This window comes from Pipistrellus hanaki, assembly GCF_964339955.1.
Source record: "Pipistrellus hanaki genome assembly, chromosome: 4".
Classification (NCBI taxonomy): domain Eukaryota; kingdom Metazoa; phylum Chordata; class Mammalia; order Chiroptera; family Vespertilionidae; genus Pipistrellus; species Pipistrellus hanaki.
In genome coordinates this window covers 77486553-77513218 of record NC_140506.1, presented here as the reverse complement: position 1 = coordinate 77513218, position 26666 = coordinate 77486553, and the positions used below count along the sequence as shown (strand labels likewise).

General features: G+C 48.4%; 1 protein-coding gene and 1 pseudogene across 14 annotated transcripts in view; one reads left to right on the top strand and one right to left on the bottom strand.

The window, feature by feature from the left end:
* The window catches only part of CALN1 (calneuron 1), a 428626-nt gene that overhangs the window by 11702 nt on the left and 390258 nt on the right, over positions 1 to 26666 (top strand). Inside the window, exon 1 of one of the 13 annotated variants that reach the window (XM_084880724.1) lies at positions 395 to 638. The exons of 8 other annotated variants lie outside the window; for them this stretch is intronic. Coding sequence is in view for 1 of the 5 variants with exons in the window: in XM_084880735.1 (XP_084736861.1) it covers positions 16142 to 16167 (26 nt within the window). In the remaining 4 variants the exon portion in view is untranslated. Of the gene's footprint in view, positions 1 to 394; positions 639 to 12029; positions 12147 to 16084; positions 16168 to 26666 lie in introns of those variants that run through there. 4 more of the 13 variants (XM_084880730.1, XM_084880726.1, XM_084880731.1 and 1 more) reach the window with 4 other exon arrangements.
* On the bottom strand, positions 11263 to 11959 carry LOC311622112 (large ribosomal subunit protein eL14-like; annotated as a pseudogene). Its single transcript has one exon. The product of its transcript is annotated as a large ribosomal subunit protein eL14-like (transcript).

Genomic DNA, 26666 nt, shown 5'->3' with positions numbered 1-26666 from the left:
CTGGGATAGGGGTAGAGGCTATGACCAGCAAGAGACAAGTACAGTTGGGAACACAGGAGAGAGGTTTAAAAATGGTTCTTCTAACTACTGTGCTGAGGAAAGGTTGTAGGTGTCAATGGTGGAAGCAAGAAGGCCAGTTAGGAGGTACATAAAACCCCCCAGTGTGAGAGTATATGGCTAGACCAGGGGGGACAGTGGAGGTGTGAAAAGTGCTAGGAATCCGGATTTTTAAAAATTTTCTCCTCCCTCCCTTCCTTCCTTCCTTCCTCCCTCCCTCCCTCCCTCCCTCCCTCCCTCCCTCCCTTCCTTCCTTCCTTCCTTCCTTCCTTCCTTCCTTTTGGAGGAAGGCAACAGAATTTGCTGATGGATTGGATAGTTGTGTGAGAGAAAGAGATGAGTCAAGGATGACTCAAGCTTCTTTGGCCTCCAATGGGGGTGACTGGGGGTGGAGCAGGTTTGGAAAGGATGAGGAATTCAGTGTTCCTCCTGTTAACTTCAAGAAGGGTTTGAGCATTCCGGCAGAGATGGTGAGTAGGCAGTCCTGAGTTTATAGCAGAGATCTGGGCTGGATACAGAGTCATAGGAGCCATCAGAGCACACTTGGTGTTTAAAGCTGTTTCAGATGAGATCACCAGAAGGTGAGTTATGGATGGAGAAAACGAAGGACTGGATTTTAAGGCAATACAACTATTTACAGGTTAAAGAGAGGAGGTGAAGCCAATTGCAGAGCCGAGGAAGAGTATCTCTTCTGTTTAAGACAATTTACCCCCTTCCTGTACTCCATCTCCTCTCCTCTCCTGGGAACAAGAATCATAAATCACCCTCCCCACTTTCAACTTAATCCCTTTCTCCTGGTTTCTTCCACCTCCTTGGGCACCTGCTCACATGGCTCTCATCTTAAAAATAACCTGTTCTTGACTCGTAAGTGCTCCATTGCTTTTACCCCATTTTTCTCTTTTCCTCTACAGATAAACGTTTCTTTCTTTCAATATTAATTAAATAACTACTATATGCCAGGCAAGAAGGATGTAGACACAAAAAATAGACTTTATCTACTTGAAAGAATATCTATTTATTTCTACCTTTTCTACTTCCATAAACCATTTCAGATGTATTAGGGATATAAAAAATATAATTGTAAAGCAAGCATAAAAATTCTGTACTAAAGAAAATACAATTTAGAATAGAAGAGCAAGGCCAGAAAAAATAAAATGCGTAAATAAAGGTCAACAGGTGTATAAGAATATAATTGAGCCACCCATCTGATCCCAACTTCCTGGTCAGTAAAAGGCAATTCCTTTAAAAATGTAACCATCCTGGAATTTTTTATATCATGATTACATGGATCCATACCTTTTATAAACTGAACACACTCACCAGCATCCAGAGCAAGAAGTGGGACATAATTCACACTGCAGGCTCTCCCTTTGTGGCTATTTCTAGTTAGTACTCTCCACAAGGGCTGACATGATCAATTTCCCTATTTCAAGCTTTCTGGGAATTACTTTTTGAGTTTCATTGCTTGTGAGATGATATGCTAGTTCCTCAAGGAAACATGTTTTCTGGAATTTAATTCTCAAAGAGTATTTTTTTTGGGGGGGGGGCATTATTTAAGAGCCACTGAAAAAATTAGATAGACTATACCTTGGCTATTTCTATAACATATTCTGGATGGCATATACCCATATGTGTTTAGGCAATGAAATATAAAATTAGGAACTAAAGATAAAAATGGGCAAGGTGTGGCAGTTATTTAGTATCATTTGAAGTCTGATTGTGGACAGTCAGAAGGTGGAACCTGCAGAGGATGGTGTGTTAAATGCCAGAGGGACCGAGCAAGGCGGGGGCCGGGGAGTGCCCCTCGGACTTGGGAAGTGGGAGGCAGCTGGCCCAGTTTCCTGGAGTGATGGAGGCAGAAGCCACATTGTGGGAGGACAAGAATAGACTTGGAGCTTTGAAGTGATGGCTCTGAGTTGAGACCTCTATTTCTAGAAGGTCCATTCTCATGGGAAGGAGAGGGTGGTAGGCAGTGAAAGTTACAAAACCCAAAGAAGGGTTTGGTTTATTTCTCAGTAGAATGGCAGAGACGGAGTCATGCTCTTGGTGAAATAGGTAGTCAAGAGAGAGAGGGGAGAAATAAAGGGGAGGGGAAAGAAAAAGAAGCAAGAACCTAGATAAATTCTCATACTGCACATATATGCACACACATGCACGCACACACACACACACGCACACACTCAACCACTAACTTGGATTCTCCCTCTAACTTTTTCTGGCCATGGACCCCTCTCCGTGTCATCATTCTCCTTTGTTTCAAAGCCGAATGGCCCTTAGCAACCACACATCCCGTGGGGGCTCTCCCACAGGATGTGATCCAATCGGGCCTCTCCCTGAAGGGAAGAGCACTGTGGGATCCGCTGGACTTGATTTCAGCCATCTGTCCCACGATGTCAGGGCTGCAGGGGCCTGTTGTCCTTATTTTCCAAACGAGGACAGCGAGGCCCAAGCCTTCCCGTTGGGGAAGAGCCCGCAGCGGCAGAGCTGAGCCCCAGGCCTCGGGGGCTTGGTTGCAGCTTCAGCAGGCATTTACAGAGTTCTCCCTTGGATTTGAGCATTTCTAAGATTTCAGCAAGCATCCAAATCCCCGGAGGGTTTGTGAAGACCCAGATTCCCTGGGCCCCACCTTAGAATTTCAGATTCAGTGGGACTGAGATGGAGCCAAGAGTTTGCATCTCTAACAGCCTCCCAGGTGACACAGAGGCTGCTGGTCAGGGAGCCACGCTCCGGGGACACTGCAGGGAAGCGCTGTTGGCGGTGGAGACAGGGAGGGAGCAAAGGGAACCTGCTCCTAGGAGCTTTCCCTTTAGCTGCTCTCATTTCCCAAAGGTGAGGCCCAAATGAGGTGGAGATGGCCAGCTGCCCCCCCCAGCCACCAAAGATCCAAAGAATGCGGTGGGGCAGGCTGTGCTCTGAGACTAATCCTGGCAGTCAGGCTGTTGTGAACCACAGCCTGGGCCATGACAGCCCTCCCCCAGCCCTGGAGACAGTCACAGGGACCTGCTGTCGAGCCCAGGCTGGGGCCGGGAGAGTGCACTCCGCTTCCAGCAACTGGAGAGCCGCTCCCCTCCCTGTCCCCCGGGGGAAGAGGGAGTGCCTTGCTGGGTGGGACCCAAGGTTTGTCTTCTGCATATTCCATTATCTTGGGGCTCGGAGCATATGTCAAACGAATTCTGTGTCTGGCAGGTTATTACGCACTGAATTAGTGTGGTGAAATAAAAACTATAATAAAGCCGTACCAGACTCTTAAATTGTTAAAATTTATTGTAAAATGTGCATAGTGATTAACTGATTTTTGCCCCGTGTGCGCGTCTGCCTGTGCCTGAAGGCAGGGAAGATGAAAAGTGACTCTGTCAACGGGAGGCCCGAGTGGCTCCTGGAATCCTCCACAGCCCAGAGGGCGGCGCATGCCAAGTGCCCGGAGCACCCGGCCTCTCCCCAGGCTGAGGCCACCGCTCTCCAGGCTGCAAGTCCGGGGCCCAGGGGAGGGAGGCTGCCCCCTGCAGGCAGATCCCGCTGAGGGCAGTGTTCCTTGGCCTTGCTTTTCTCCAGAGTTTACCCCCCGAGGCTCCCTCCCTCACCGTCCAGTCCTGGGACCCGGTGTCCGAGCTCTGGAAAGCAGTTGCAAATGAGCTTCCCTGAGTTCTTTCTGCCGTAACCTCAGGCCTGTTTCCTACTCTGCCGTTTGAGAACCAGAGAAGGTGCCAGATTTTCCTTGGCTCAGCTGAGCCTGTTTTCCGGATTGGCCCATCCCCGAGGCGCCAGGCACTGGGCAGCCCAGCCTCCCGAGCCTTCTCCGCTGCCCCCCGGCGGGGAGCGGAGGATGGCGCTTTCTCCGATGCAGGGAGAGACGCTCCGGAGTGACCCCCGGATGGAAGGGGCTTCCCGGGCCTTCTGAACCAGGTGCTGGGCTGCAGTTGTTGACCCTGATGCCACCCCCCTGACGGGGGCTTTTGTGATTCTGAGCAACACCCTCCTTGGTTTGTCAGCCTGATTAGCTGCTCGGAGACCAGCTGCTAGACCTTCAATTCACTGGAAGCTGGAGATGCTTTGGCCTAAGAAAAAGTGGACGAGAAAAGCTCAGAATGTTACCCAAAAGAAGGCTGAAAGTGTTCTTTTGTCTCTGCCACTGTACCCTTGGGGGCACTGCGGATTCAACCCTGAGCATCCAGGACCACAAGCACAGTCTCCAAGTCCTGGGGGCACTGGGCCCCGATCATGGGGACCCTCAGCCTTCCCTGTGTGGGCCAGGTGAACTGAGAAACCCAGGGCCAGCGTGGGAGACCTCCTTGGTCCCTCTGGGAGGTGTTCTCCAGCCTGTTTCTAGGTAGTTCCCTGGAATAGGCTCCCCGAGCTCAAGTTCACCATCAGTGCACCCGGAAATTTGAGGCCCTGCTCCCTGTGGATGCACTGCTTTTGTTGGGACCCCAGTTAACCCACTTTCCGACCTTGGGACACTCAGACTGCCCTTTGAGTGAGGAGTTGTGAGGAAGATGACCCGCATTTTAAAGACTATTTGATGGTGCAGGTTGCTTTCTCCCTTCCAGTCACGGATTTGGAGAGAATGAAATGATACCAGCAGACATGTCAGCCACCTAAGGTCCAATGCTGTCCCAAACCCTCAATCCTCCCTCTCCTTTCCTTTGTCCCCTCAAAGCCGACAGAGTCCACGGGGAGCGCGGGGAGAGGAACAGTGTTCTGATTCAGACAGCGATGGGTTTATTCCTTTCCCGCCTCCCCTCGGCAGGGCTGCAGGGCACACACAGCTAGCAAGATCCCTGTGTAACAGGGAATGCAATCTGGTAAGTTCATCAGCATCGTCTCTTTGGCCTGGCCAAGTGGTTTTCTGGTTTTAAAAGACAGCGATGCTGCTGATGTGAGAACTGGTGCCTGCTGAAGTCGATCATAAAGTGGCCAACTTTGGAGAGCCATGTATCCTAGTAAATCCCCACATTGTCCCCAGGAGATGCAAGGCGGTTTGCACCGGTGCCTATGCCACTGCCAGTCATAAATCAATGAAGTTCAGTGGACAAAGACAATAAGACAAGCAAGTGTGGATCCAGGAAGGAAGTTAGGGCACACAATTCATGACATCAGACACTGTCATTTGCTAGAGGTGGAGCTCTGAGCTGTCCTGAGCTTTCTCTCAGCCAACACATTGCAGACGCAGCATCCTTGCAATAGAAGCAAAGCAACTCTCTCGGAAAAGGTGCAGCTATTCCTGGGACTGCAGGCAGGGAGAAGCCTCCCCCAGGTCCTCACGGAGAGGACATGGCTGCTGCAACAGCGTCCCAACGTCCCTACTGTGCCCAGGGCAAGGAGTTTGCTAGGGCAAACTAGCAAACTCCTTGCCATTGAGGAACCTCTCAGAATGTTCCTCAAGGAAGGGCGTTGGGTAGGGGGATAGAGCTGAAGGTCTGACTCAGTCTTAATCAGAGACTAGGTTATCTATGATGGGCTGCCTTTCTTTGAATCCATTTCTTGCGGAGTGATTCCATGGTGTGGTGTCAGAGCTGCTGCGGTGTCTAAGGTGTGTGAGTTGGGGGGATGGTGAAGGCCAGGGGTGCACTAAGGGGTTATGTACCCCAAGCCCTCAACCTTATTCCTCTAATTTGTGTACTGGGTTCCTCATAAGATTGACTTGAAGGGGGAGGGGCCCCCACTTCTCATCACGGCTTAAAAGTCATCATTGAGAAAGATGGATTGACGTAATTCGATGGGTGGTTGTTTTCCCAACTGTGTGAGCGCCGAGCAATGCATTTTGAGCTAATTCTCCTTGACAAGCGCCTGGAGGGCAGCGTCCCTGGGCTGCGGGTTGGGTACAACCCCATATGCTTGAACAGTTGGTGGAGCTGGAGGTGGCCCTGAAATCCTCTCCTGAACCCCGAGGAGGTGACCAGGACACCTTCCTGCACAGAACACCACTCAGGATGTGGCTACTGCCAGGCCCGGCCCTCGGAGCTGGCGCCTCTCCCAAAGGGTCAGTGTTCCACTGGCACCTACTGGACCGGGCAGTGCCTGCCCCCTGAGGGCTGTCACGCATTCTGAACGCCAGCCCACCTGGGAGCAGGACTGTGGAAGTCCTCCTGGAGAATTAGGGGTCCCATGTGGAGGCCAGGCCCTGGTCTAAGAGCTCCCCAAACTCTGGTCACGGCAAAAGGAACTGCCACATAGAAATAGTGGAAACAACTACCACAGTCAACAACCTCTTGATAGAAGCCGTTATGTCTCACTGTAGACACCATCATTTCCTCTGATATAAACCGGCCGCAGATTCAACACCTGGGTCCGCAATGAGCTGACTTCACACACACCATTTTTACTCTGAGGCAGTTCAGCGATGACAAGCGTTTGTGAAAAATGATGACATTGGCTTTCAACGTAGCCGCTCTCCATGCTTCCTTTTTGGCAATAATTAGAGATCAAAGTCAGTTGTCTGTAATAGCCACTGCTGATTCATGAGCGTAAAACCGTGCCCTCTGCTCAAAAGAGAACACGATTACTCTGCTCTCTGTCAGTGTTCAGTTCCTCTAGGAGGGGCCTCGGGTTCTAAGAGAGAAGATAAGGAGGAGAAAATACAATTCTGCTCTGCAACACAGTCATATTTTTGGGTGCTTTCTATGCACCCTTTGCTGTTTTGGTTGCTGGGGAGCGAGCAAGGCACAGACCCATAAGATTCCTGCTCTTAGCTCACTCGCTTCAGTGGAAGACAAAAAACCTTAGCAAAGAGATCTCTTATGATTTGAGCTAATTCTAAAACCCGAATCCACCTGAGGCTGGAGTCCTTCAGTTTCCCTTTCTCTCGAGCGTGGATCCCATTTTCCCGTTTGCTTGTACACCCAGTGATTCCGAAGTGCGCCCTGCACTGTGGACATGCAATGTCGTAGAGACCTGGGTTCTATTCTGCTCATCTGCAGAGCGTATTGATTTGTTGGTTGGTGCGTTTGCTTAGCAGGAAGTTTCCTTGGCTGAACAGCAGCTGAAGTGTCCGCTCAGTCTTCTGAGGGTTCCGGGGCTGCTCGAGTCTCACCCTGGGAGTCGACTGGAAGTTTGGCAGAATTATGATATTGGGGTCTCCCCTTCTGTGATCCTTTCTGTTCCTCATACTTCCTGGCTGCTGGGGATGCTCTCAATTCTGTCTTCTCGACAGTAAGACTCCAATTTCTAGCCTCATTGGTCACTGACGGGGGTGAGCGTGGGGAGGGAGCTGCCTTCAGGTAAAACCACAAAAGGGGGGATTCGCCTGGAGCCTTTCTAACGTCCCAATACTAACTCCCCTTCAGTTCCTTCCCGCTGTTGGGCCCCTTCCAGGGCCTTTTGGGCACTGTCTTTATACAATATAATGCCCAGAATTTATGGCTGCTACTTGTATGAGCGTTGGTTTAATATGAGCTACTCTGTAATTATTAGAAGTAGAACTCCCAGATATAGCAAACAAAGCGATCAGATAATCTCAGAGAGCGACAGATGCTCTGATGGGATGGAATAGGACAGAAGAGTGTGTATGTGGTGGGGGCACTTCACCTGAGGGACTGGGGAGAGTCCTTAGGAGGTGACATGGAGCTGAGTGAGACCCGAATGATAAGGAGAAGCCAGATGTGAATGGGTTTGGGCAGGAACGCTCCAGGGGGAGCGTCAGGCAGACCCGTGCGGAGGCAGGAGAGTGTGGTGAGCTGGAAAGGCAGGGAGTAGGGAGTGGGGACCAGAGAGCAGGCCGTCAGAGAGGAGGGCGACAGCTAGAGGGCGGCAACGAGAGCTCACAGGGCCTCAGAGCACGGTGCAGCAGTGGGGTTTCATCCCACGGATGATGAGAAATCACAGGAGGATTTTAAGCAAGGCATCATGGGATCTGTTCTATGCTTGCAAACGATGGCTCTGGCTCTGTGGAGACTGGCAAGAGTGGAAACCAGCTGCTGCAACCGTCCAGGTGGGGAAGACAGAGGCTTGGGCAAGAGTGGTGCCCACAACAGGCCCTTCCCACTGTGGGTGATGGGCTCCAGCAGCTTAGATTCTGAATAAGAGCAAACAGGGGTCAGGGCACACGGTCACTGGTCACTGTTCCCAGAACCAAGACCATTTGAGGTTGGCACAGGGGTTCCTAAGAAACCGCTCCTAGGGGGGTAAGTACAGCCAGTGGTCACAGCAGAACTGCCCTGACCCGCCCTGCCCACTCTGTGGAGCCTGGCCTGGGAAGGTCAGGCCGGAGGTGTTTCAAGTAGGAACCTGGCAGGCATCAGATGGGCCAAGAGCCTGTCGGGCCAGGCTGGGCGGGGCCCACACCCCTCTGGGCCTCAGCCGGGTGGGGCTCTTCCAGTCAGCCCCGAGGTAAGTGGGCTCAAGTCTGGGCCTCATCACCTGCCAGCCTGGGGCTTTCCTTCACTTTCTGGAAGAAAATAGCAGAAAACCCCTCCTGGTTTCCCAGGCTAAGCTGGGGTGCCAGCACAGCCAACAGAGAAGCCCCAGCTGGGGCAGCAGCCCATGCTTGGTCTGAGCCCTCTGCTCCTTCTCGGCTGGGGTCCTCGACATGTTTGGCTTCTTTGGAGGCACCGTGGAAAGAGGAGGATGGCAGTGCAATGACGGAACCTCTTCCTCAGACCCAGCAGGGCCATCTCGCTGGGCTGAGAGGGACAGGGGCAAGCTCAGGCTTTGGACTCTGTGGATAGCCGGGCCTGGGTTCAAGTCCGGCTCTGCCAACTTGTGGGTGTCCACCATCACCCACAACCTGCAACCTTTTCAATCCCAATTTCCTGATCTGCCAGTGGACAGGAACCCCTCCTGCTGCCTGGGGGCTGTGAGGGGAGAGGAGGTGCTAAGGACCGTCTGCAAAGTGCCGCATGGGATGTGGCAACAGGAAGCGCTGAATCAAAGTGAGCGACAATAATAGTGATAACAGCCGAAACCGGTTTGGTTCAGTGGTAGAGCGTCGGTCTGCGGACTGAAAGGTCCCAGGTTCGATTCTGGTCAGGGGCATGTTACATTGGTTGCGGGTACATCCCCAGCAGGGGGTGTGGAGGAGGCAGCTGGTCGATGTTTCTCTCCAATCGACATTTTTAGCTCTCCAGGAGGGCCTGGAGCTACACCACAGCTCACACCCAAGAACGCTTCCTCAGGGGCACCTATGGCTTGAGAGCCATCCTCCCCGGCAGGAACCGAACAAGAGGTTCCTCTGGGACGCTGTGCGGGTGTGATAGACACGCAGCAAGTGCTCTCTGTCGAGGTCCTGCAGCAACGGAGGTGCTGGTAGAGGGGTCAGGCCGGTGAGGCTGGGCTGGAGAGTTGATCAAAACATGAGGCAGAGAGTTGATTAAATCTTCTCTCCAGGAGCAAGCCCTCAGAATGGGTGCAGCCTCAGCCCCCCCTCAATCTATAGCTCATCGTGCATGGGCCTCAGTGACCAGGGTGGAAGCTGAGAAGGGAGGGATGAAGCAATCCTGTTCTCCACCACATTTTGATGTTTGCAGGGCCCGTGGTTCGGAGGCACGATGGGTGGGGTTTACCCATCTAAAATCCACCCTCACAACTTACAGGTGCCACCAGGTCAGGGCCCTGGAAGTTTTGGTCTCTAGTCCCAGGAATTTAAACTTTAAAATAGTTTAAGTATGTGAAAGCCCCGGATGTTGGCACTGAAGCGGGGCCTCTGCCATAGGAGGCGTCTCATGCACTGGAAGATGGACGGGGCAGCTTTTCTGTCCGTCACAGTGACATGCAGAATTACATTCGTTTCAGGTGTACGGCAGTGATTAGACATTTATAGACCTTAAGTCTAGTGCCCATTTGACACCATATGTAGTTATTATAATCCTAGAGGCCCGATGCACAAAATTCATGCAGGGGGATTGGCCCCCCCTGCCCGCCTGCTGCAGCTGCTACCACAGCTTCATCCAGAAGGTCGTCCTGAAGGCCGTCTGGTCTAATTAGCATATTATGCTTTTGTTATTATAGATTATTAAGATTATTGACTATGTTCTCTGTGACGTTTTTTTATAACTGGCAATTTTTACTTCAGAAGTATCTTTAAGGGGTCTCAGTCTGGAAGTTGTCACACCTTGGGGGCTGGTGTTGGCGTCTCTCTGCCGCCTTCCTGGGACTCAGCCTGTCTCAGAGGCTCCTCCTCGGGGTCAGAAAGCCAGACCCTCCCCCATTTGGCAGGAGGGGACACCTGGGATGTGTGTATTTTCCAGGAAGCTGATTATAAAATGTACATCCCCCTTCTCCTGTGCCCAGGTGGCCTGGGATGTGGGGTGCAAGGCCTTCCTGCAGAGCAGCCTGTGTCCTGTAGGGAGGCCACAGTGCCCCCTGTCCCAGGAGCAGTTTCCTGGGTCTCTGGAGGGGGCGGCTGCCTGGAGAGCCAGCCCTGGAAGGACAGGACGGAGGGAGGAAGGTCCCCAGCTCACCTGTGTGAGGCCTGGCTATCCCTGCAGTAGGGTTCGGCTTTCTGCTGGCTCCTCGGAAAAGTAAGAAAGAGAAGCAGATGAAGGAGACCACGGGCGGGGGGAGGGTGTGTGTGTGTGTGTGTGTGTGTGTGGAGTGGGGGGAGTGTGTGGGGGCACATGCTTGTAATGATGCAGCAATGGTAGAAAGTAGAAAAACTGCAACTTGAGATTGAAGGAAAAATGAGGGAGTGAAGAGGAAAGGGAATAGGATAGAAATGCAAACTCTGAACAATTAAATGTGCAGAAATAAAGAATGATGAGAAAGATAAGATGACGTCAATGAGATTGGTTTCAAAGTTAAAGCCAACAAGGTAAGTTAAAAACAGAAGGGTTAAAAAAAGCAAGCAACAGGATAAAAAGGTAAAAATTTACACAAAGGGTTAAGGATAAGAATGAAAACCAGTCAGGATTGCTTTGGGGGCTGTTTTTTGTTGTTGTTTGTTTTTGTTTTTTGTTTGTGTATGTGAGTGTGTGTGTGTGTGTGTGTGTGAGTGTGTGTGTGAGTGTGTGTGTGTGTGAGTGTGTGTGTGTGAGTGTGTGTGTGAGTGTGTGTGAGTGTGTGTGAATGTGTGTGTGTAAGTGTGTGTGTGTGTATGAGTGTGTGTGAGTGTGTGTGTGTGTGTGTGAGTGTGTGTGAGTGTGTGTGAATGTGTGTGTGTAAGTGTGTGTGAGTGTGTGTGTATGAGTGTGTGTGAGTGTGTGTGTGTGAGTGTGTGTGTGTGAGTGTGTGTGTGTGTGAATGTGTGTGTGTGTGAGTGTCTGTGTGTGTGTGTGTTAAAAAGAACCTTTATGATCCATTTATAGCAGTCCCTCATGTTCTCATGCTTTCTTGCCAGATGCCTTGGGAGCAGCAGGTGCTTCTGGGCTGGGGCTTTCGGACCCTTTGAGCTGGCGGAGGCACTGCCTTCTGGCCTGCGGGTTTCTGGGCGGGACCCTTCTGGGCTGGAGCCTGCTTGCCTGCAGGGGTCACCTTTTTTGCTGGAACTTTCGCAGCAGCTGCTGCAGCGGCACCTTTAGCATCAGGTGCTTTTTGGGGAGAAGTTTCCGGAGAGCTGCCTTTTGAAGCTTCCTAACTTCAAGCTTGATCATTCGGTCCCTCATTTTCTTTGCCTTTAGTACTTTGTAATGATCAAAATCTGTCATCTTGGCTTTCTTTTCTCTGGCTTCAATCTTCTTGGCCCATCTTGTGGCTGCCCATTTTGTATTGATATCCGCCTTCTCCCAGGCTTGTGGAACATACTGCTGGCGGGCACTGTGTGGGAATGTCAGGAAGAAGTCAGTGAGCTGCACGCATTTGAAAGGCATAGCCTGTCTCTTTACTTGAGTGCAAGGTCCATCAACCAAAGCCCTGTTCTGATCGATTACATCTATGATCGTGACCAGTGTCCCGGCATGAGGCCCAAAGGAGACGTAGGCCGCCTGGCCAACCTCTACTAAACGCCTGAACACCATGTTGGCGGCCCTCGGCGAGAAGGCGGGGGCTGGGTTTTTGTCGGCTCAAGGACTCAGACTCAGAGGTGCTGGGCAGAAAGGAAGGCACCGTGAGGACCCGCCAGGTTTCCATGCCCAGGGGTCCCCACAAATAGGTGAGCCCTCAGCTCCAAGCGCTGTCGCCCTTGCTGCCTTCCTGCGTTTAAGAGGGAACTCAGGTGTCACGTGAGTGGGGAATCTGCCCTTCTCTGCACCATGCCCAGGGGATGAAGGAGCCGCTCAGGCAGCCCCTCCCTAGTGAGAAGCAAGCATGGGCCTGTGGGCGGTGCGACAGGTGGTGCTGCCTGTGGGATGAGGGCCAGGTCAGGATGTTAGTCCATCCTGGGTTGGAGCAAAGCTGTGTGGAATGTTGGTTGTGTCTGAAACGGTATGCATCGGCTGCATCTTGCCCTCTTTTCCCCAAGCTGCTCCCTGGTTGGGTCTTCATGCAAATCGAGGGCCAGGAAGGTTAGCGGGACAATGAGCACCTGATCTGCATACCCGCCCTGGGAATGCTGGGAAATAGGACCCCTGGATGACTCCGAGTTGGGGAAGAAGTGTGGTCTCTGGGACCCAGTTCTCTGCTGTCAGACCAAGAGAGGTAAACAGTGCTCCCCAAACCCAGCCTCGGAGGGTGACCGGAGGAGATCCAGACAGGAGCCCTGAGCTCAAGATGATCCACAAATGCCTTGCCCTGTGCACCACAGGGTGCCAGTCAGGGAAAGCCAGGTATAGCTGGGGATGTTGCTTCCAATCTGAAGGAGTTGGGGTCTGCCAAGCCACCGAGGTTACCCTGAAGGGATGTAGGGCATTTGAACTCCTGGAGGCCCATCCAGTATGGTTGGCTGAGGAAGTTATCATCCTCGTGGGAGGTTCTGAGCTGGAGGAGGCCTAGGTGGGTTGGGAGGAGGACTGGCAAGCGTGTATTTTCCAGGAAGCTGGTCATGACATGTGCGGGCCCCTTCTCCTGTGCCCAGGGGACGGTTGTCTAGAAATGGTGAATGTATGGCTACCGGCATCCCTGTACCAGGTGCTGGGGGGCAATGTGGTGAATGTGGAGACTATTGCCCTCTGGACGGGGTAGTGGACAGAGTCTTACCTAAGATGAAGAGGGGCAAGAATGGCCAGCCAGGGTGGGGAGGAAGTTGGTTACCCCAGGGTTCCTGGTTGGGGCTCAGGGCGCAAGGTCGCTGTGCTGGAGTCTCAGGCTTGTCTGCCATGTGTCTCAGGGCAGCACGGCTACCCCAGACCCAACGCAGCCCCCCACCCCCGTCACAGCCAAGGAACACGAGGAACTCGGGGGCTCCACTCCTCGCCGTCCTCGGAGCTCCTGCCAACACTGCCACCAAGAGTAATAAGCATGTAGGAACTAATTATCACATCTGAACAAATCTGCTCCAGTCTACTGGATTGGACATAATCATATTAAAATATAATGAGTACAGTCAAACACGCAGGGCGTGATGGAATAACCACTTAGGAACCCGCACGCTGTTGGTTTAGGTCCTAATCTATTGCCTCCCGCCCCGACGCAGGCTCGTCCGCACCAACGAGTGGCGCTCCTGCGCCCTGGTTTTGCCCTCTGGTGTTAATCTTTGTCCCACTCAGAGTGCAGGGGTGGAGAAAGGGTTGTAGGGTATTTTTGGTATTGTGGGGACCACAGTCCTCATCCCTCTGAGCAAGGTCCGTTGCACAGGTGGCCTTGCCAACCCCATTCATTGTGTGGGAGGCCTCGCCCACCTCTTCCCAACGGCGGGACCAGGTAGCACTGGTCCTTCCCAGACCCCCGGCTTCCAGATGCCAGCCCGGACCTTCCTCAGCCGGACTTTCCCAGCACAGCCCCGAGGCTCAGCCTGGATTAGACTCAGGCCTCTCCTGGGAACCCCTGAGATGCCCAGCCTCCTCTGGCAGCTGACCTGGCACCTGGAGCACGTTTTGGCTAAGCCACGGCCTCGGGTTCGGCCCCCCATGGCTTCTTCCTGCTGCCCTGCACTCTCTGCCTCCTGCCCCAGCCCAGCCCAGCCCAGCCCAGCCCAGCCCAGCCCTCAGCTGGGTGCAACATCGCAGGTGGAATTGGAAAGTGCTGAGCAGAGTGAAGGGGGGTTGGGGTGGGGGCAGGCATGGGAAAGAGAAAGTAAGTGATCCCTAGGAGTCTCTGGCCATTAGGCTTGCCACAGAAATGGTGACAGACACACTTGAGAAAGAGATGGACTGGAAACTGGAAGGCTGGGGCCACAGAGACAGGTTCCCTGGAGCACCGCTCCTGCCGCCCAGTGGCCCCAGGAGACGTACAGAGCATGGAAAAATTTGCATATACTCCCTCACACATTTGCTTGCACTATCCTTCTTGGCAGTTTATACTGGACACTTCCAAACTCCATTACTCTGTCGTATCCCTGGAGAGCTTGGTGCTTCCACACTGGGATGAGGAGGAGAGCGGGGGTAGGATCAGGGAGAGTGACGTGAGGGTCCTCCCCGCACCCACACGAGCCCCCCCGGGGTCTGGCGTCAGGAAGGCCTCTGGCCTGGGCGAGAAGCTGTGTGACCTTTGGAAATGTCTCAGCCCCCTGAGCTCCAGGCTTCCCCAGGTGAATGGGGAGGGCCTGGGTTGGTCTCCTTCACGGGTTGCTTTTTGGATTTTTGCATGTAATTATAATCCCTGGTTAAGGCTCCAGCCCTGCTCTGGCCACACAAAATGAGGGACCCGGCCCCTGTCCCACGTGGACTGTCCAGGCCTCCTGCTACACTCCCGGGACCCTCCCACAGTCTGATTGCAGAGTGTGAATCAGCCTTCCACCCCCTGCTCCCACCTGGTGAGGCGATGGGAAGATACGGTATTAGCTCACAATTAAGTCATTAGCTACCAAAGCTTAATTGCTCTTGGGAGTATTTTAAGAGCCTTGGAGAGAGCGGAAGGAAGGAGAACGTGCGTGAGTGTGTGTGTGTGTGTGTGTGTGTGTGTGTGTGTGTGTGTGTTTAGCAGAACCTGCTTTAGCAAGTCCCTCCAGAATGCCTAGCAGCAAAAAAGCAGACACTAATGTCCACCCATGCATGAGGCGGCCCGCAGGCCTGAAGGCTGGTTCCGGTGGCAGTCTGCGTGGCCTTCAGGGAGCTGGCAGGAACGGACCTGCTGTGGGCAGAGGCAGGTGGGTGACTGTTATCCCATCTGGAAAGCCAGCCCCGGGCTGAGGCCTCCGCGATCTGGAACCTTCTGCAGGGGGCGGGAGAGGATCTTCCAGAGACTGCTGGGGGCTCTGGGGGTTTCCCTTGATTTGGAATGCGGGGTGTTTTTGATGTCCCAGTTTGTTTTTCCAAAACTGGGTCCAGTGGGGCGAGGTGTGGGATAGGGCTAGGGGGTCATCCAATGGCTGGCCCTGGAGGCCCAGACACCAAAGGGCACGCAGCTCACCTGTGCTACAGATGACAACTGGGAACTGGCTGGGCTGGGGGTTGGGGGGGGAAGGGGTGGTTCAGGCTGCAGTCAGCCTCCTGAGTCCACGTTTGGGAGCCATCTGATATCTTTGGTTGTCTGGGGAAGAGCTCGGAGCCTGGTGCCCTGGGGGCAGGTCCCTAGTGAGGGAACAGGTGGAGGAGGCAGGGGCCGGAGCCCATGCAGGGCTCATGCAAAACGCTGGGTGCCCCAGAGCAAAAACAGCGCTCCTGTCTCCAGGATTGCTGACATGCTTGAGAGAGGCGGTCGAGTGCTGTATCTGCCAACCACGGTCACATCCTGGTACACATGGCAGATGACAACATATGTATAGTGTGCTAGGTTAACAGAGAGGCTGCTGGAGGCCAGAGGGACCCTGCCAGGACACTCTGATGAACCCTGGGGCTGGGGGAGGGACACCAGCCTGGCACTCATGGAGCCTGTTGGCAGCAACTTCATGGGCCCTGAAGGGAGAGCCGGTGAGAAGCATGCCGGGAGCACAGCTGGCGAGTTCCTGATCCCGCCCCTCACCAGTCCTGGTCCTGGCGCCTCAGTCTCGTTGTCTCTAAAATCTTAATATCAGTCCTTACCACCAGGGTTGTTATGAGGATTCAGTGAGTAAATTCATGTAAAGTACCCAGAAGTATGCCTGGCATGAGGTACTTAATATGTGTCAACTATTACCAGGCATTTCACCCAACTCAGGACGTCAGTGGTTGTAGAAGGCGCCCTGGTTCAGAGATGCTAAAACATGAAAACAATGAGTCTTGGAGCTCAGTGAGTACGGTATTGTTTTGTGTTCATTACGAGGGAATCAGAACAAGGGGACTTTGCATAAAGAGAAGCCAGCTCCTGTGACCTGTGCCAACATACAAGTAGGACATGATTTGATTGGAGTCTCCTGCCCTCAGGTCAGAGGATGGATGTGGGGCCGAGGTGGCAGGGACGTTGAGATTAAGGTGGTGGGAGCAGCAGGGGGCAGGCTGGTGGAATTGCTGGGCACCAAGTCCTGCGGGGCTGGCCGGCCACACCAGAACCTTGGGCAGGGCTGAGCCTACCAGGGCCTTTGAAGACCAGGGCAAGGCGACAGATGTCCCCTTCTTTCTCGCTATTCCATGTAAGATTCTCTGGTTATGTTACTACTAGTGGCTCGGTACACGAAATTCATGCACCGTGTGTGTATGTATGTGTGTGTGTGTGTGTGTGTGTGTGTGTGTTCCTCAGCCTGGCCTGCACCTTCTCCAATCTGGGACCATTCAAAGGATGTCCTACTGCCAGCTTACAGGGATCGGGTCTAAACTGGCAGTTGGACATCCCTCTCGCAATCTGGGACTGCTGGCTCCTAACCCCCGTCTGCCTGCCTGCCTGATTGTCCCTAACCACTCTGCCTGCTGGCCTGCTCACCCTCAACTGCCCTCTGCTGCCGGCCTGCTCATCCTCAAATGTCCCCTCCCCCACCAGCCTGATCACCCCCAACTGTCCCCTGTGCCGGTGTGCTTATCTCCAACTGCCCCCCTGCTGGCCTGCTCACTCCAAACTATCCCCCTGTTGTCCTGATCACCTCTAACTGACCCCCACTGATGACCTGCTCGCCCCCAACTGGCCCCTCTGCTGGTCTGCTTACCCCCAACGGCTCTGCCCCCCACCAGCTTGATCACCCACAACTGCCATCCCATCTTGGCCTGATCACCCACAACTGCTCTCCTTTCTTGGCCTCTAACTGCCTCTACCTTGGCCCCGCCACCATGGCTTTGTCCAGAAGAATCTCTGGAAGGTCTTCTGGAAGGTTTCTCAGTCTAATTCGCATATTACCCTTTTATTTGTATAGATAGAGACCTGGTGCATGGGTGGGGGCCGGCTGGTTTGCCTTGAAGGGTGTCCGGGATCAGGATTGGGGTCCTGCTGTGGTGCCTGGCCAGCCTGGGTGAGGGGCTGAGGGCTGTTTTCAGGCTGGCCTCACCTCCTTCAGGGTGGGGGTCCCCTTTGGGGTGTCTGGCCAACCTAGGTGAGGGGCTGATGGCTGTTTGCAGGCTGGCTACAGCCCCTGGTGACCCAAGCTCTCAGCCCCTCCTTTTTTGCCTTTTTTTTTTTTTTTTTTTTTTTTTTTTTTTTTTCCCCTAGTGCCTTCTTGAGCAGAAGCCAGGGCTGGCTGAAAGCAGATATTTAGGATTTATTTATCTTCTATAATTAAAACTTTGTAGCCTTGAGCGGAGGCCAGGATCAGCCAGGGTGCACGGGAAGGTTGGCAACCCAAGCCTCCTGCTCTCTCCAGTTCTGTGGCTGCCGCCATCTTGGTTGAGTTAATTTGCAAACTCGCTCCTGATTGGATGGTGGGCGTGACTTGTGGGCGTAGCGGTGATACAGTCAATTTGCATGTTTCTCTTTTATTAGATAAGATCCTTGTACTATGAAGTAAGATTAATGATACACTTCTCTTTTTTAAAAATTGAATTTATTGGGTTGACATTGATTAATAAAGTTTTATAGGTTTCAAGTATACAATTCTATAATATATCATCTGCATATTGCATTGTGCTCTCACCAACCAAAATCATATCTCTTTCCAAATCCTCCTACCCCTTTCTCCTTTGGTAACCACTATACTGTTGGCTATGTCTGTTTTTGGTTTCTTTTTAGCTTCTTTTACCTTTTTCACCCAATACCTCAACACCTTTCCCCTCTGACAGCTGTATCTATGAATCTGTTTCTATTTTGTTTGTTAGTTTATTTTGTTCATTACACTCCACATACAAGTGAAATTACATGATATTTATCTTTCTCTGACTGGCTTATTTCACTTAAAATAATACTCTCCAGGTCTATCCATGTTCGTTCTCTCTCTCTCTCTCTCTCTCTCTCTCTCTCTCTCTCTCTCTCTCTCTCTCCTCTCTCTCTCTCTCTCTCTCTCTGTAGTATTCCATTTTGTGAATGTACCACAGCTTTTTTTTATCCACTCATCTACTGATTGGCACTTGGACTGCTTCCAAATCTTGTCTATTGTAAATAATGCTGCGATGAACATAGGTAGTGGTGCATATATTCTTTTGAACTAGTGTTTCGGGTTTCTTTGGATATATTCCCAGAAGTGGAATTACTGGGTCATCGGACAGTTCAGTTTTTAATATTTTGAGGAAACCCTATACTGTTTTCTACAATGACCATACCAGTCTGCATTCCCCCCAACAGTGCATATCCTCACTGACACTTGTTTGTTGATTTAGTGATGATAGGCACGAGGTGATATCTTATTGTGGTTTTAATTTGCATTTCTCTGATTATTACTGACATGGATCATCTTTCATATCTCTATTGATCATCTGTATGTTTTCTTTGTATAAGTGGCTATTCAGGTCCTTTGCCCATTTTTTAAATTGGATTTTTGTTTTCTTAATGTTCAGTTGTGTAAGTTCTTTATAAATTTTGGAAATTAACCCCTTATCAGATATACCATTGGTGAATATGTTTTCCTTTTCAGTGTCTTTTCATCTTGTTGATGATTTTCTTTGCTATGCAGAACCTTTTTAGTTTGATGTAGTCTCAATTTGTTTATTGTTATTTTTATTTCTCTTGCCTGAGGAGATATATCAGAAAAAAATATTGCTAAGAGAAATGTCTGAGATTTTACTGCTTATATTTTCTTCTAGGATTTTAATGGTTTCATGACTTACATTTAAGTCTTTTATCCATTTTGAGTTTATTCTTGTGTCTGGGTAAGGAGCTGGTCTAGTTTCATTTTTTTTTTTTTGTATGTATCTGTCCACTTTCCCCAACACCATCTAATGAAAAGACTGTCTTTACCCAATTATATATTCTTGTCTCCTTTGTCAAATATTAATTGACCTTATAGGCATGGGTTTATTTCTGGGCTCTCTATTCTGTTCCATTGATCTATATGTTGGTTTTTATGCCAGCACCATACTGTTTTTATTACTATCACCTTCTAATATAGTTTAATATCAGGTAGAATGATACCTCCAATTTTGTTCTTCTTTCTCAAGATTCTGAGGCTATTTGAGGTCTTTTGTGGTTCCATGTAAATGCTTGGAATATTTGTTCTGCTTCTGTGAGGCATGCCATTGGTATTTTCATAGGAATTGCATTGAATCTATAGATTGCTTTGGGTAGTATGGAAATTTTTAATTATGTTAGTTCTTCTAATCCATGAACATGGTCTATGCTTCCTCTTATTTGTATCTTCCTTCCATATCTTAAAATTTTCTGAGAACAGGTCTTTTACCTCCTTGGTTAAATTCATTCATAGGTACCTTATTTTCTTGGTTGCAATTGTAAATGGGGTTGTTTTCTTAGTTTCTCTTTCTGAGAGTTCATTATTTGTGTATAAAAATGCAATAAATTTCTGATGTTTACTTTATATCTTGCTACTTTACTGAGTTCATTTATCAGTCTTCGTAGTTTGTCGTTGTTATTTTTTTGCAATAATGATACACTTTCCTTAAATTGCTTTAGTATTATTAGTATCAACCTGCTTTCCACTTACTTTATAAGTGATAGTTATGATTCCACTACACAGAGACACCACATTTGAGAACAATTGGTATAGCAATGCCATGAACAAAAGGAGTCTCTTTAACTGTAGAAATTCTAGCCATGGTGATAGGCTGTGACAGGGATAGGTGGGAGTGGATTGTTTGAAATGATCACAGTACTTCCTGTAGGTAGTTGACTTTATAACATCTGACACTCATTCAACAAACATTTATGAGGTGTCTACTAATGCCAAGCCCTGAGCATATTTGTAGGGACAGGCCTAGCTACCATGTCAATGACCACAGCTAGGGTGGCAGAAACCCTCTTATGCCATATTATTCATCCCAGGAAAGCTAAGAAAAGACCCCTGACCTATGCCCTACTTTATAACCTGGCTTCCCCATCTCCAAAGCTGCTCATCTTATTCAACATTATTGAATTTCAGCTCCACTTGAATGCAAAACTGACCGTATGTGTATAAAGCATGTTTCTTTTCCCTTAATTTACACACAAGATATCTTGCCAAGATCCAACTCACCAAGTTCTTTTTCTAAACATTAAAAAAAAAAAAAAACCTTCTTATTGTGGAAATTTTAAAATATCCACAAAAGTAGTAGAGAGACTACTATAATGAAACCACATGTATCCAAACAAAAACTTTAATAATTAATGATACTCCTCCAATCTTGTTAATGTTTCTTATATAACATATTAGAGGCCCAGTGTATGAAATTCATGCACGGGGGAGGGTGTCCCTCAGCCCAGCCTGCACCCTCTCCAATCTGAGATCCCTTTCACAATCCAGGACTGTTGGCTCCCAGCCACTTGCCTGCTTGCCAGTTTGATCAGCCCCTCACAACTCCCCTGCTAGCCTGATTGATGCCTAACTGCAACCCTGCTGGTCCAATTGCCCCCAACTGCCCTCCCTTGCTGGCCTGGTCACCCCTAACTGCCCTCCCCTGCAGATTGGTCACCCCAAACTGCCCTCCCCTGCCAGCCTGGTTGCCCCCCACTGCCCTCCCCTGCAGGCCTGATCACCCACAAATACCCTCCCCTTTTGGCAATCTTATGGTGGCCATCTTTGACTACATTGGGCGACCATCTTGTATGAGTGTGTGAGGGTCAATTTGCATATTACCTCTTCATTAAATAGGATAATTTCACATGTAAATATTTCATTGTGTATTTCTCACAGATAAGGATGCTTTTATTTAATATAACTAAAATATCATTATCACTCCCAACAGAATCAATAATATTGCTCAATATCATCTCTATGTTCTATTTTCCCTGTTGCCTCAATTATACAGTTTGCTTAAATCAGGGTTTAAAGGGGCCACAGCTCACAACTGATAGTTCTTTTAAGTACCATAAAAGTGTCTTCCTTTTCTTTCTATGCCCTTTATTTGTTACAGAAATGGTATAATTAGTCCTATAGGACTCCCTGCATTCTGGTTTTGGCTTACTTTATTCTCCTGTGTTGTTTAACATATTTCTCGATGCTTTTAAGATCTTAGGTTTAAATATGAGGGCTTTATTAAAGTCTTATTCTGTTCTTCTAGGACCTAGAATCTAGGTTGTGCTGTGTGCTTCCTCTTACCTCACTTCAGAAGGCACTTAATATCTGGTTGTCCCCCTCCATTCATGTTAAGGTTGAGATTCTGTCAGCTTGATTCATCCATGATCAAGTTCTCTATTAACCTTACACCTAATGATTTTAGTAGCCATTGATGTTTATTACCTAGATCTATTATTCATTAGAGATAGCCAAATGGTAATGTTTTAATTCTATCATTTCTTCTTAATTAATTAGGAACTTTGTCTCATCAACTATTTGTTCACCTTCTAATACAGTCTGTATAGAAAAATGGTAGTTACAAAATAGTCATGGGGATGTACAGTACAATATAGGGAATTTAGTCCATAATGCTGAAATAATTATGTATGAAGCCAGGATTTATTGGGGGACTCCCTTCATAAATTATATGTATCTAACCACTATGCTGCATACCTGAAACTAACATAATATTGACTGTCAACTGTAATTGAAAAAAAAAAAAAAGAAAGAAACTGTAGGGTAATTGCTTGATACTTTCATTTATCATTTAAAAATAATAATTAGTTGGTGCCTTAGCATTTATAGTCTTATAAATTTTCAGAATAATGAACTGTCCCATATCTGACCATTGGACATGTCTTCAAGTTGATTCCTCTGTCACTTGACATCACTGGGAGCTTACCTGTGTTCTTGACATCACTGGGCTTATCTGTATTCAGGCCTGACAAAAAGTCCCAGACTACTTTTCACATTTCCTCCCCTGGAGCTGATTATTTATACTGGAAATGGCATTTAGAGACCACTGAATAAGTGCTAGTGATGTTCATTGCTACTGAGTTTTATTACTTTGAAGCCTTTCAATGACAGACCTGGGACCTACATATTCTTGAAAGAAAAAAATAAATTCTGAGTGCATACTAATATTCTTATTCAAATTAGATTTCTGTTTTTTATTGTAATTTAAAATGTTATATATGTCTTTTCTCTAATACAGAACATCTTGGTTCCTAATGATATTACCTTATTTATGATTCTTCTGTGGTTCTTTTTGTTTTTAGCATCTGTCTCACAGCCAAAATATTATGTTTTAACAGAACTGAAAAAATTCTTCTTTTCTTAGTTAAGCTATTAACCTGAAGCACAGTTGTATTTGCATGTTTTCATTTGCTTTCTATTTTTAAGAATTGCTTTACTTTTCCATTAAAAAACAATTTTTAAAATTGACTTTTAGAGTGAGATGGAGAGAGGGAAAACATCAATGTGAGAGTGAAACATGGATCAACTGCCTCCTGTACCAGGGACCAAGTCAGCAACCTGACCAGGAATTGAACTGGACACCTTTTGGTGCACAGGACAATGCCCACCCACTGAGCCACACCAGCCAGGTGTGGCTTTTCCATTTGGTATATTTTTTAAATATGTAAAAGTTATTAATTTAATTATTTTTGCCATTGTAAATGGGTTCTTCTCTTACATTATTTCTTCCTGGTATATGTTTCTAATAAATTCTGTATGTTACTCTGAAATCCTGCAAATTTACTAAATTCTCTTATCATTTATAATAGACCTTTTAGGGATTCTTTGGGTTTCCCAGACATATAATCATATTATCTTCAAGGAGAGATAGTTTTATTTCATTTCTTCTTTTCCAGACATGCCTTTTAGGACTTACCCAATCATATTGATTAATGCCTACAATACAGAGTTAATAGTAGTGGAGACATGAACAATATATGAATAGTAAGGATGACAGTGACTTTTTTCTGCTTTTAGCAATTCAGTCTCTGGTGTTGCTTCAGAAGAGAGAGGCTGGATGCTGGCTTTTGGATTAATGTGGATTTATGTAATTTATGCTAAAAAAATCGATTATTTCCCATTTTATTGTAATTTTCAACTTCAGTCGCTCTCAACCAGTCCAAGTCTCGGTTTCCATTTTGTGGGACCAGGGTTAGGATGTATTCTGTGGGTCCGAGCCAGGACACGGAGGGACCTGGGGCTCCTGAGGAGCAGCCTTTGTAGAGTCCTAATGCAGGTGCTGCTGAGGGGTCAGGTCTCATCTCCAGTCGTGGACTTGGGATTTTGGCTTTGCCTGGGCACACACTTTATCTTCATGATATCAACTTGGTTTTGGACAGAAATAGGGAGAAAAGGAACGTAAAAATTAATTTTATTGGGGTGACATTGGTTAATAACATTATGTAAGTTTTAAGTGTACAATTCTATAACACACCATCTGGTAGGCACATCACGTTGTGCTTACCACCCAAAGTCTAGTCTCCCTCTGTTACCATATATACAGTGTCCCAAAACACGTGTACACACTCATTTCTGTAGATTCTTTTACATTTTTAAAATGAATGTTAATAAACTTTATAATCATTCAGAGTGTATACATGTTTGGGGACACCCTATAATTGACCCCCTTTGCTCTCTTCATCTGCCCCTCACCCCTTTTCTCTCTGGTAACCATCATACTGTTAATCTACGTCTATTGAGTTTGTTTGTTTTGTTTGTTCTCTTGTTGCTTTCTGTGTTATACCCCACGCTCAAATGAAATCATACGGTTCTTGTTTTTTTCCATCTGATTGATTTTATTTAGCATGATCCTTCCAGATCCATTTGTTTTTACCTGACATTTATGGTAGCATTTAGCTTTAGCTGGTGCTTTTGCATTTTTTTTTTTTTTTAGGAGCTCAGTGAATATTTTCTATATGCTAGACCAGTGGCTTTTTTATTTTTTAATTCTAACCCAAATATATTTTCCCAGTGACTTTTAGAGAGAGTAGAAGGAAGGGAGGGGAAGAGAGAGAAACATCAGTGTTAAAGAGACACATCAGTTGGTTGCCTTCCTCATGATCTGGGCCGGGATCCAACCTGCAACCTTGGGCCCTTGACTGGGAATCCAACTCGATACCCTTCTGTGCGCAGGCTGACACTCTAACCATTGAGCAACACCAGCTAGGGCACCAGCAGTTTATTTTAATCTTTTACCTGTGCTTTGAATATTCCTTAGTATTAAACTATTTTAATGGCAAGAACAACCACTTTTACAAGATGACAGTGTCTCAGACTCAGTAAACAAGTGCATTTGGGTCGACTTTGCGGCTCTTCAGCACTTGGAGCTGCGTGTTTGCTCCTTTGACAGCCTCTCTTGTGTGGAAGGGGCCTCAGGGCTCACGTGTTCCGGTCAAGGCGAGATTCCTTGGCTTTGGGGCTAGCAAAACCTCACACCCAGCCTCCGGCTTCCTGTTCTCAGCAAATTGTACACCACTAAATATCATGTGGCATGACTCATTTCACTCAACATTTTGTCCAAAAGGTACCTTCAAAACAGAATTAAATTAAAGGGAACACTCTGCACTACTGGTGAGAGTATAAATTGCTACAACCACTACAGAAAAGGAGTATGAAGGTTCCTCCAAAAATTAAAACTACCATAACATCCAGCAATCCCACTTCTGAGTATATAATATCTAAAGGAAATAAAATCCTTATCTCAAAGAGATATCTGCACCTTTATGTTCTTTGCAGCATTAGTCACAGTAGCCAAGAAAACAACCTGTGTGTTCTTCCATAGACAAATGAATAAATAAAATGTGGTACATCTACAGAATGGGCTATTAACCCCACAAAATAGGAAATCCTGCTGCTTGCTACAAGGTGGGTAAAACTAGAGGGCAGTATGCTAAATAAAATGAGCCAGACCCAGAATGACAAATATTGCATGATCTCATTTATATGTGGAACAAAAACGGGCGGTGGGGGTGGGGGGCAGTGGTGGTTACCAGGGGCTGAAGGGTTGAGGTTGAGAGGTGGGAAAAGGGGAGATGTTGATCAAAGTGTACAATCTTCAGTTATAAGATCAATAAATTAAATTTTACTTGTGGATCAAATTGGATGGCATGTTGTAGAGGGTTTTGAAAGAAAAGACCCACATGCAAAACCCTTGTCAGGCAATACCGAGCATACAGTTATGATTATAATGTGGCCATCAACAACCGGGAGATGTAGCAGGGGCCACAAACACAAAAGGCTCTGACCTAATGATGTCCCATGTGGTCAGAATGCAGGGAGCGTCTCATGGGAACATTTGAACTGAACTTGGGAATATCAGTTTGGGAATTACTGTTCCTTAGGGTTCCCAGAAATTAAGTAGTACCATCTACCCCATATTAATAGATTATTTGTGCGGTAAAAATTAATCCTCGTACACTTTGCTCATAAGCATTAGATTGGCCAGAATAAAAAAAGGACAGCTTAGTTTTTATATACTAAATGGTTGAGAAACAAATAGAGTCCTTTACCTTCAAAAAGAAGTTTGCCTGTATCTATATTAGATGCCTGGTACATGAATTCTTGCATGGATGGGGTCAGGCCAGCCTGGCCAGGCAGAGGAGACATGGGTGGTTGGCTGGCGTGCCTGCTGATCGAACTCATGATCAAGGGGACAATTTGAATATTAGCCTTTTGTTATATAGGATATACACTGAGTGGCCAGATTATTATATGTTCAGAGATCATAATAATCTGGCCACTCAGTGTATATAGACTAGAGGCTCAGTGCATGAATTTGTACACTGAGGGTCCTTCAGCCCATCCTGCACCCTCTTACACTCCAGGACCTCTCAGGGGATGTCTGCCTGCTGGCTTGTGGCTGGATGGCCTTCTGTTGCTGCACAGCCTGCTGCTTGAGCTTCAGCAGCTGCTGCATGTGCATGGGCTGGGCCACCATGGTCTGTCCTGCGAACATCATCGAGTGGGTGAGTCAAGCGCAGAGGCAGGCTCACCCTGAACTGCCTGCATTTCCTGAGTCACTGGGTTGTTCAGACTGACTGCCTTCTATAGAGAATGGCACTGAGATTGGGCCTAAGTTGGACATCCCTTTCACAGTCCGGGACTCCTCGGGGGATGTAGCAATGTGCCAAGTGGCAGGTGACCAGGGAGGTGCCCAAATCGGGGCCAGGCACCACACTGCTCACATTCATCCTGGCCCAGTTCCGTAGTGCTGCCATGGGCAGAGTCAGGAGGGGCTCCCACTGTGGCAGCTGCACTCACCAGCTGTGAGCTGGCTTCTGGCTGAGCAGCACTCCCCCTATGGAAATGCACTGACCATGAGGGGGCAGCTCCTGCATTGAGCATCTGCCTCTTGGTGGCCATTCTGGTCGTTCCGCAGTAATAGTGGCTTAGGCTTTTATTATATAGCTACTAGTGACCTGTTGCAGGAATATTC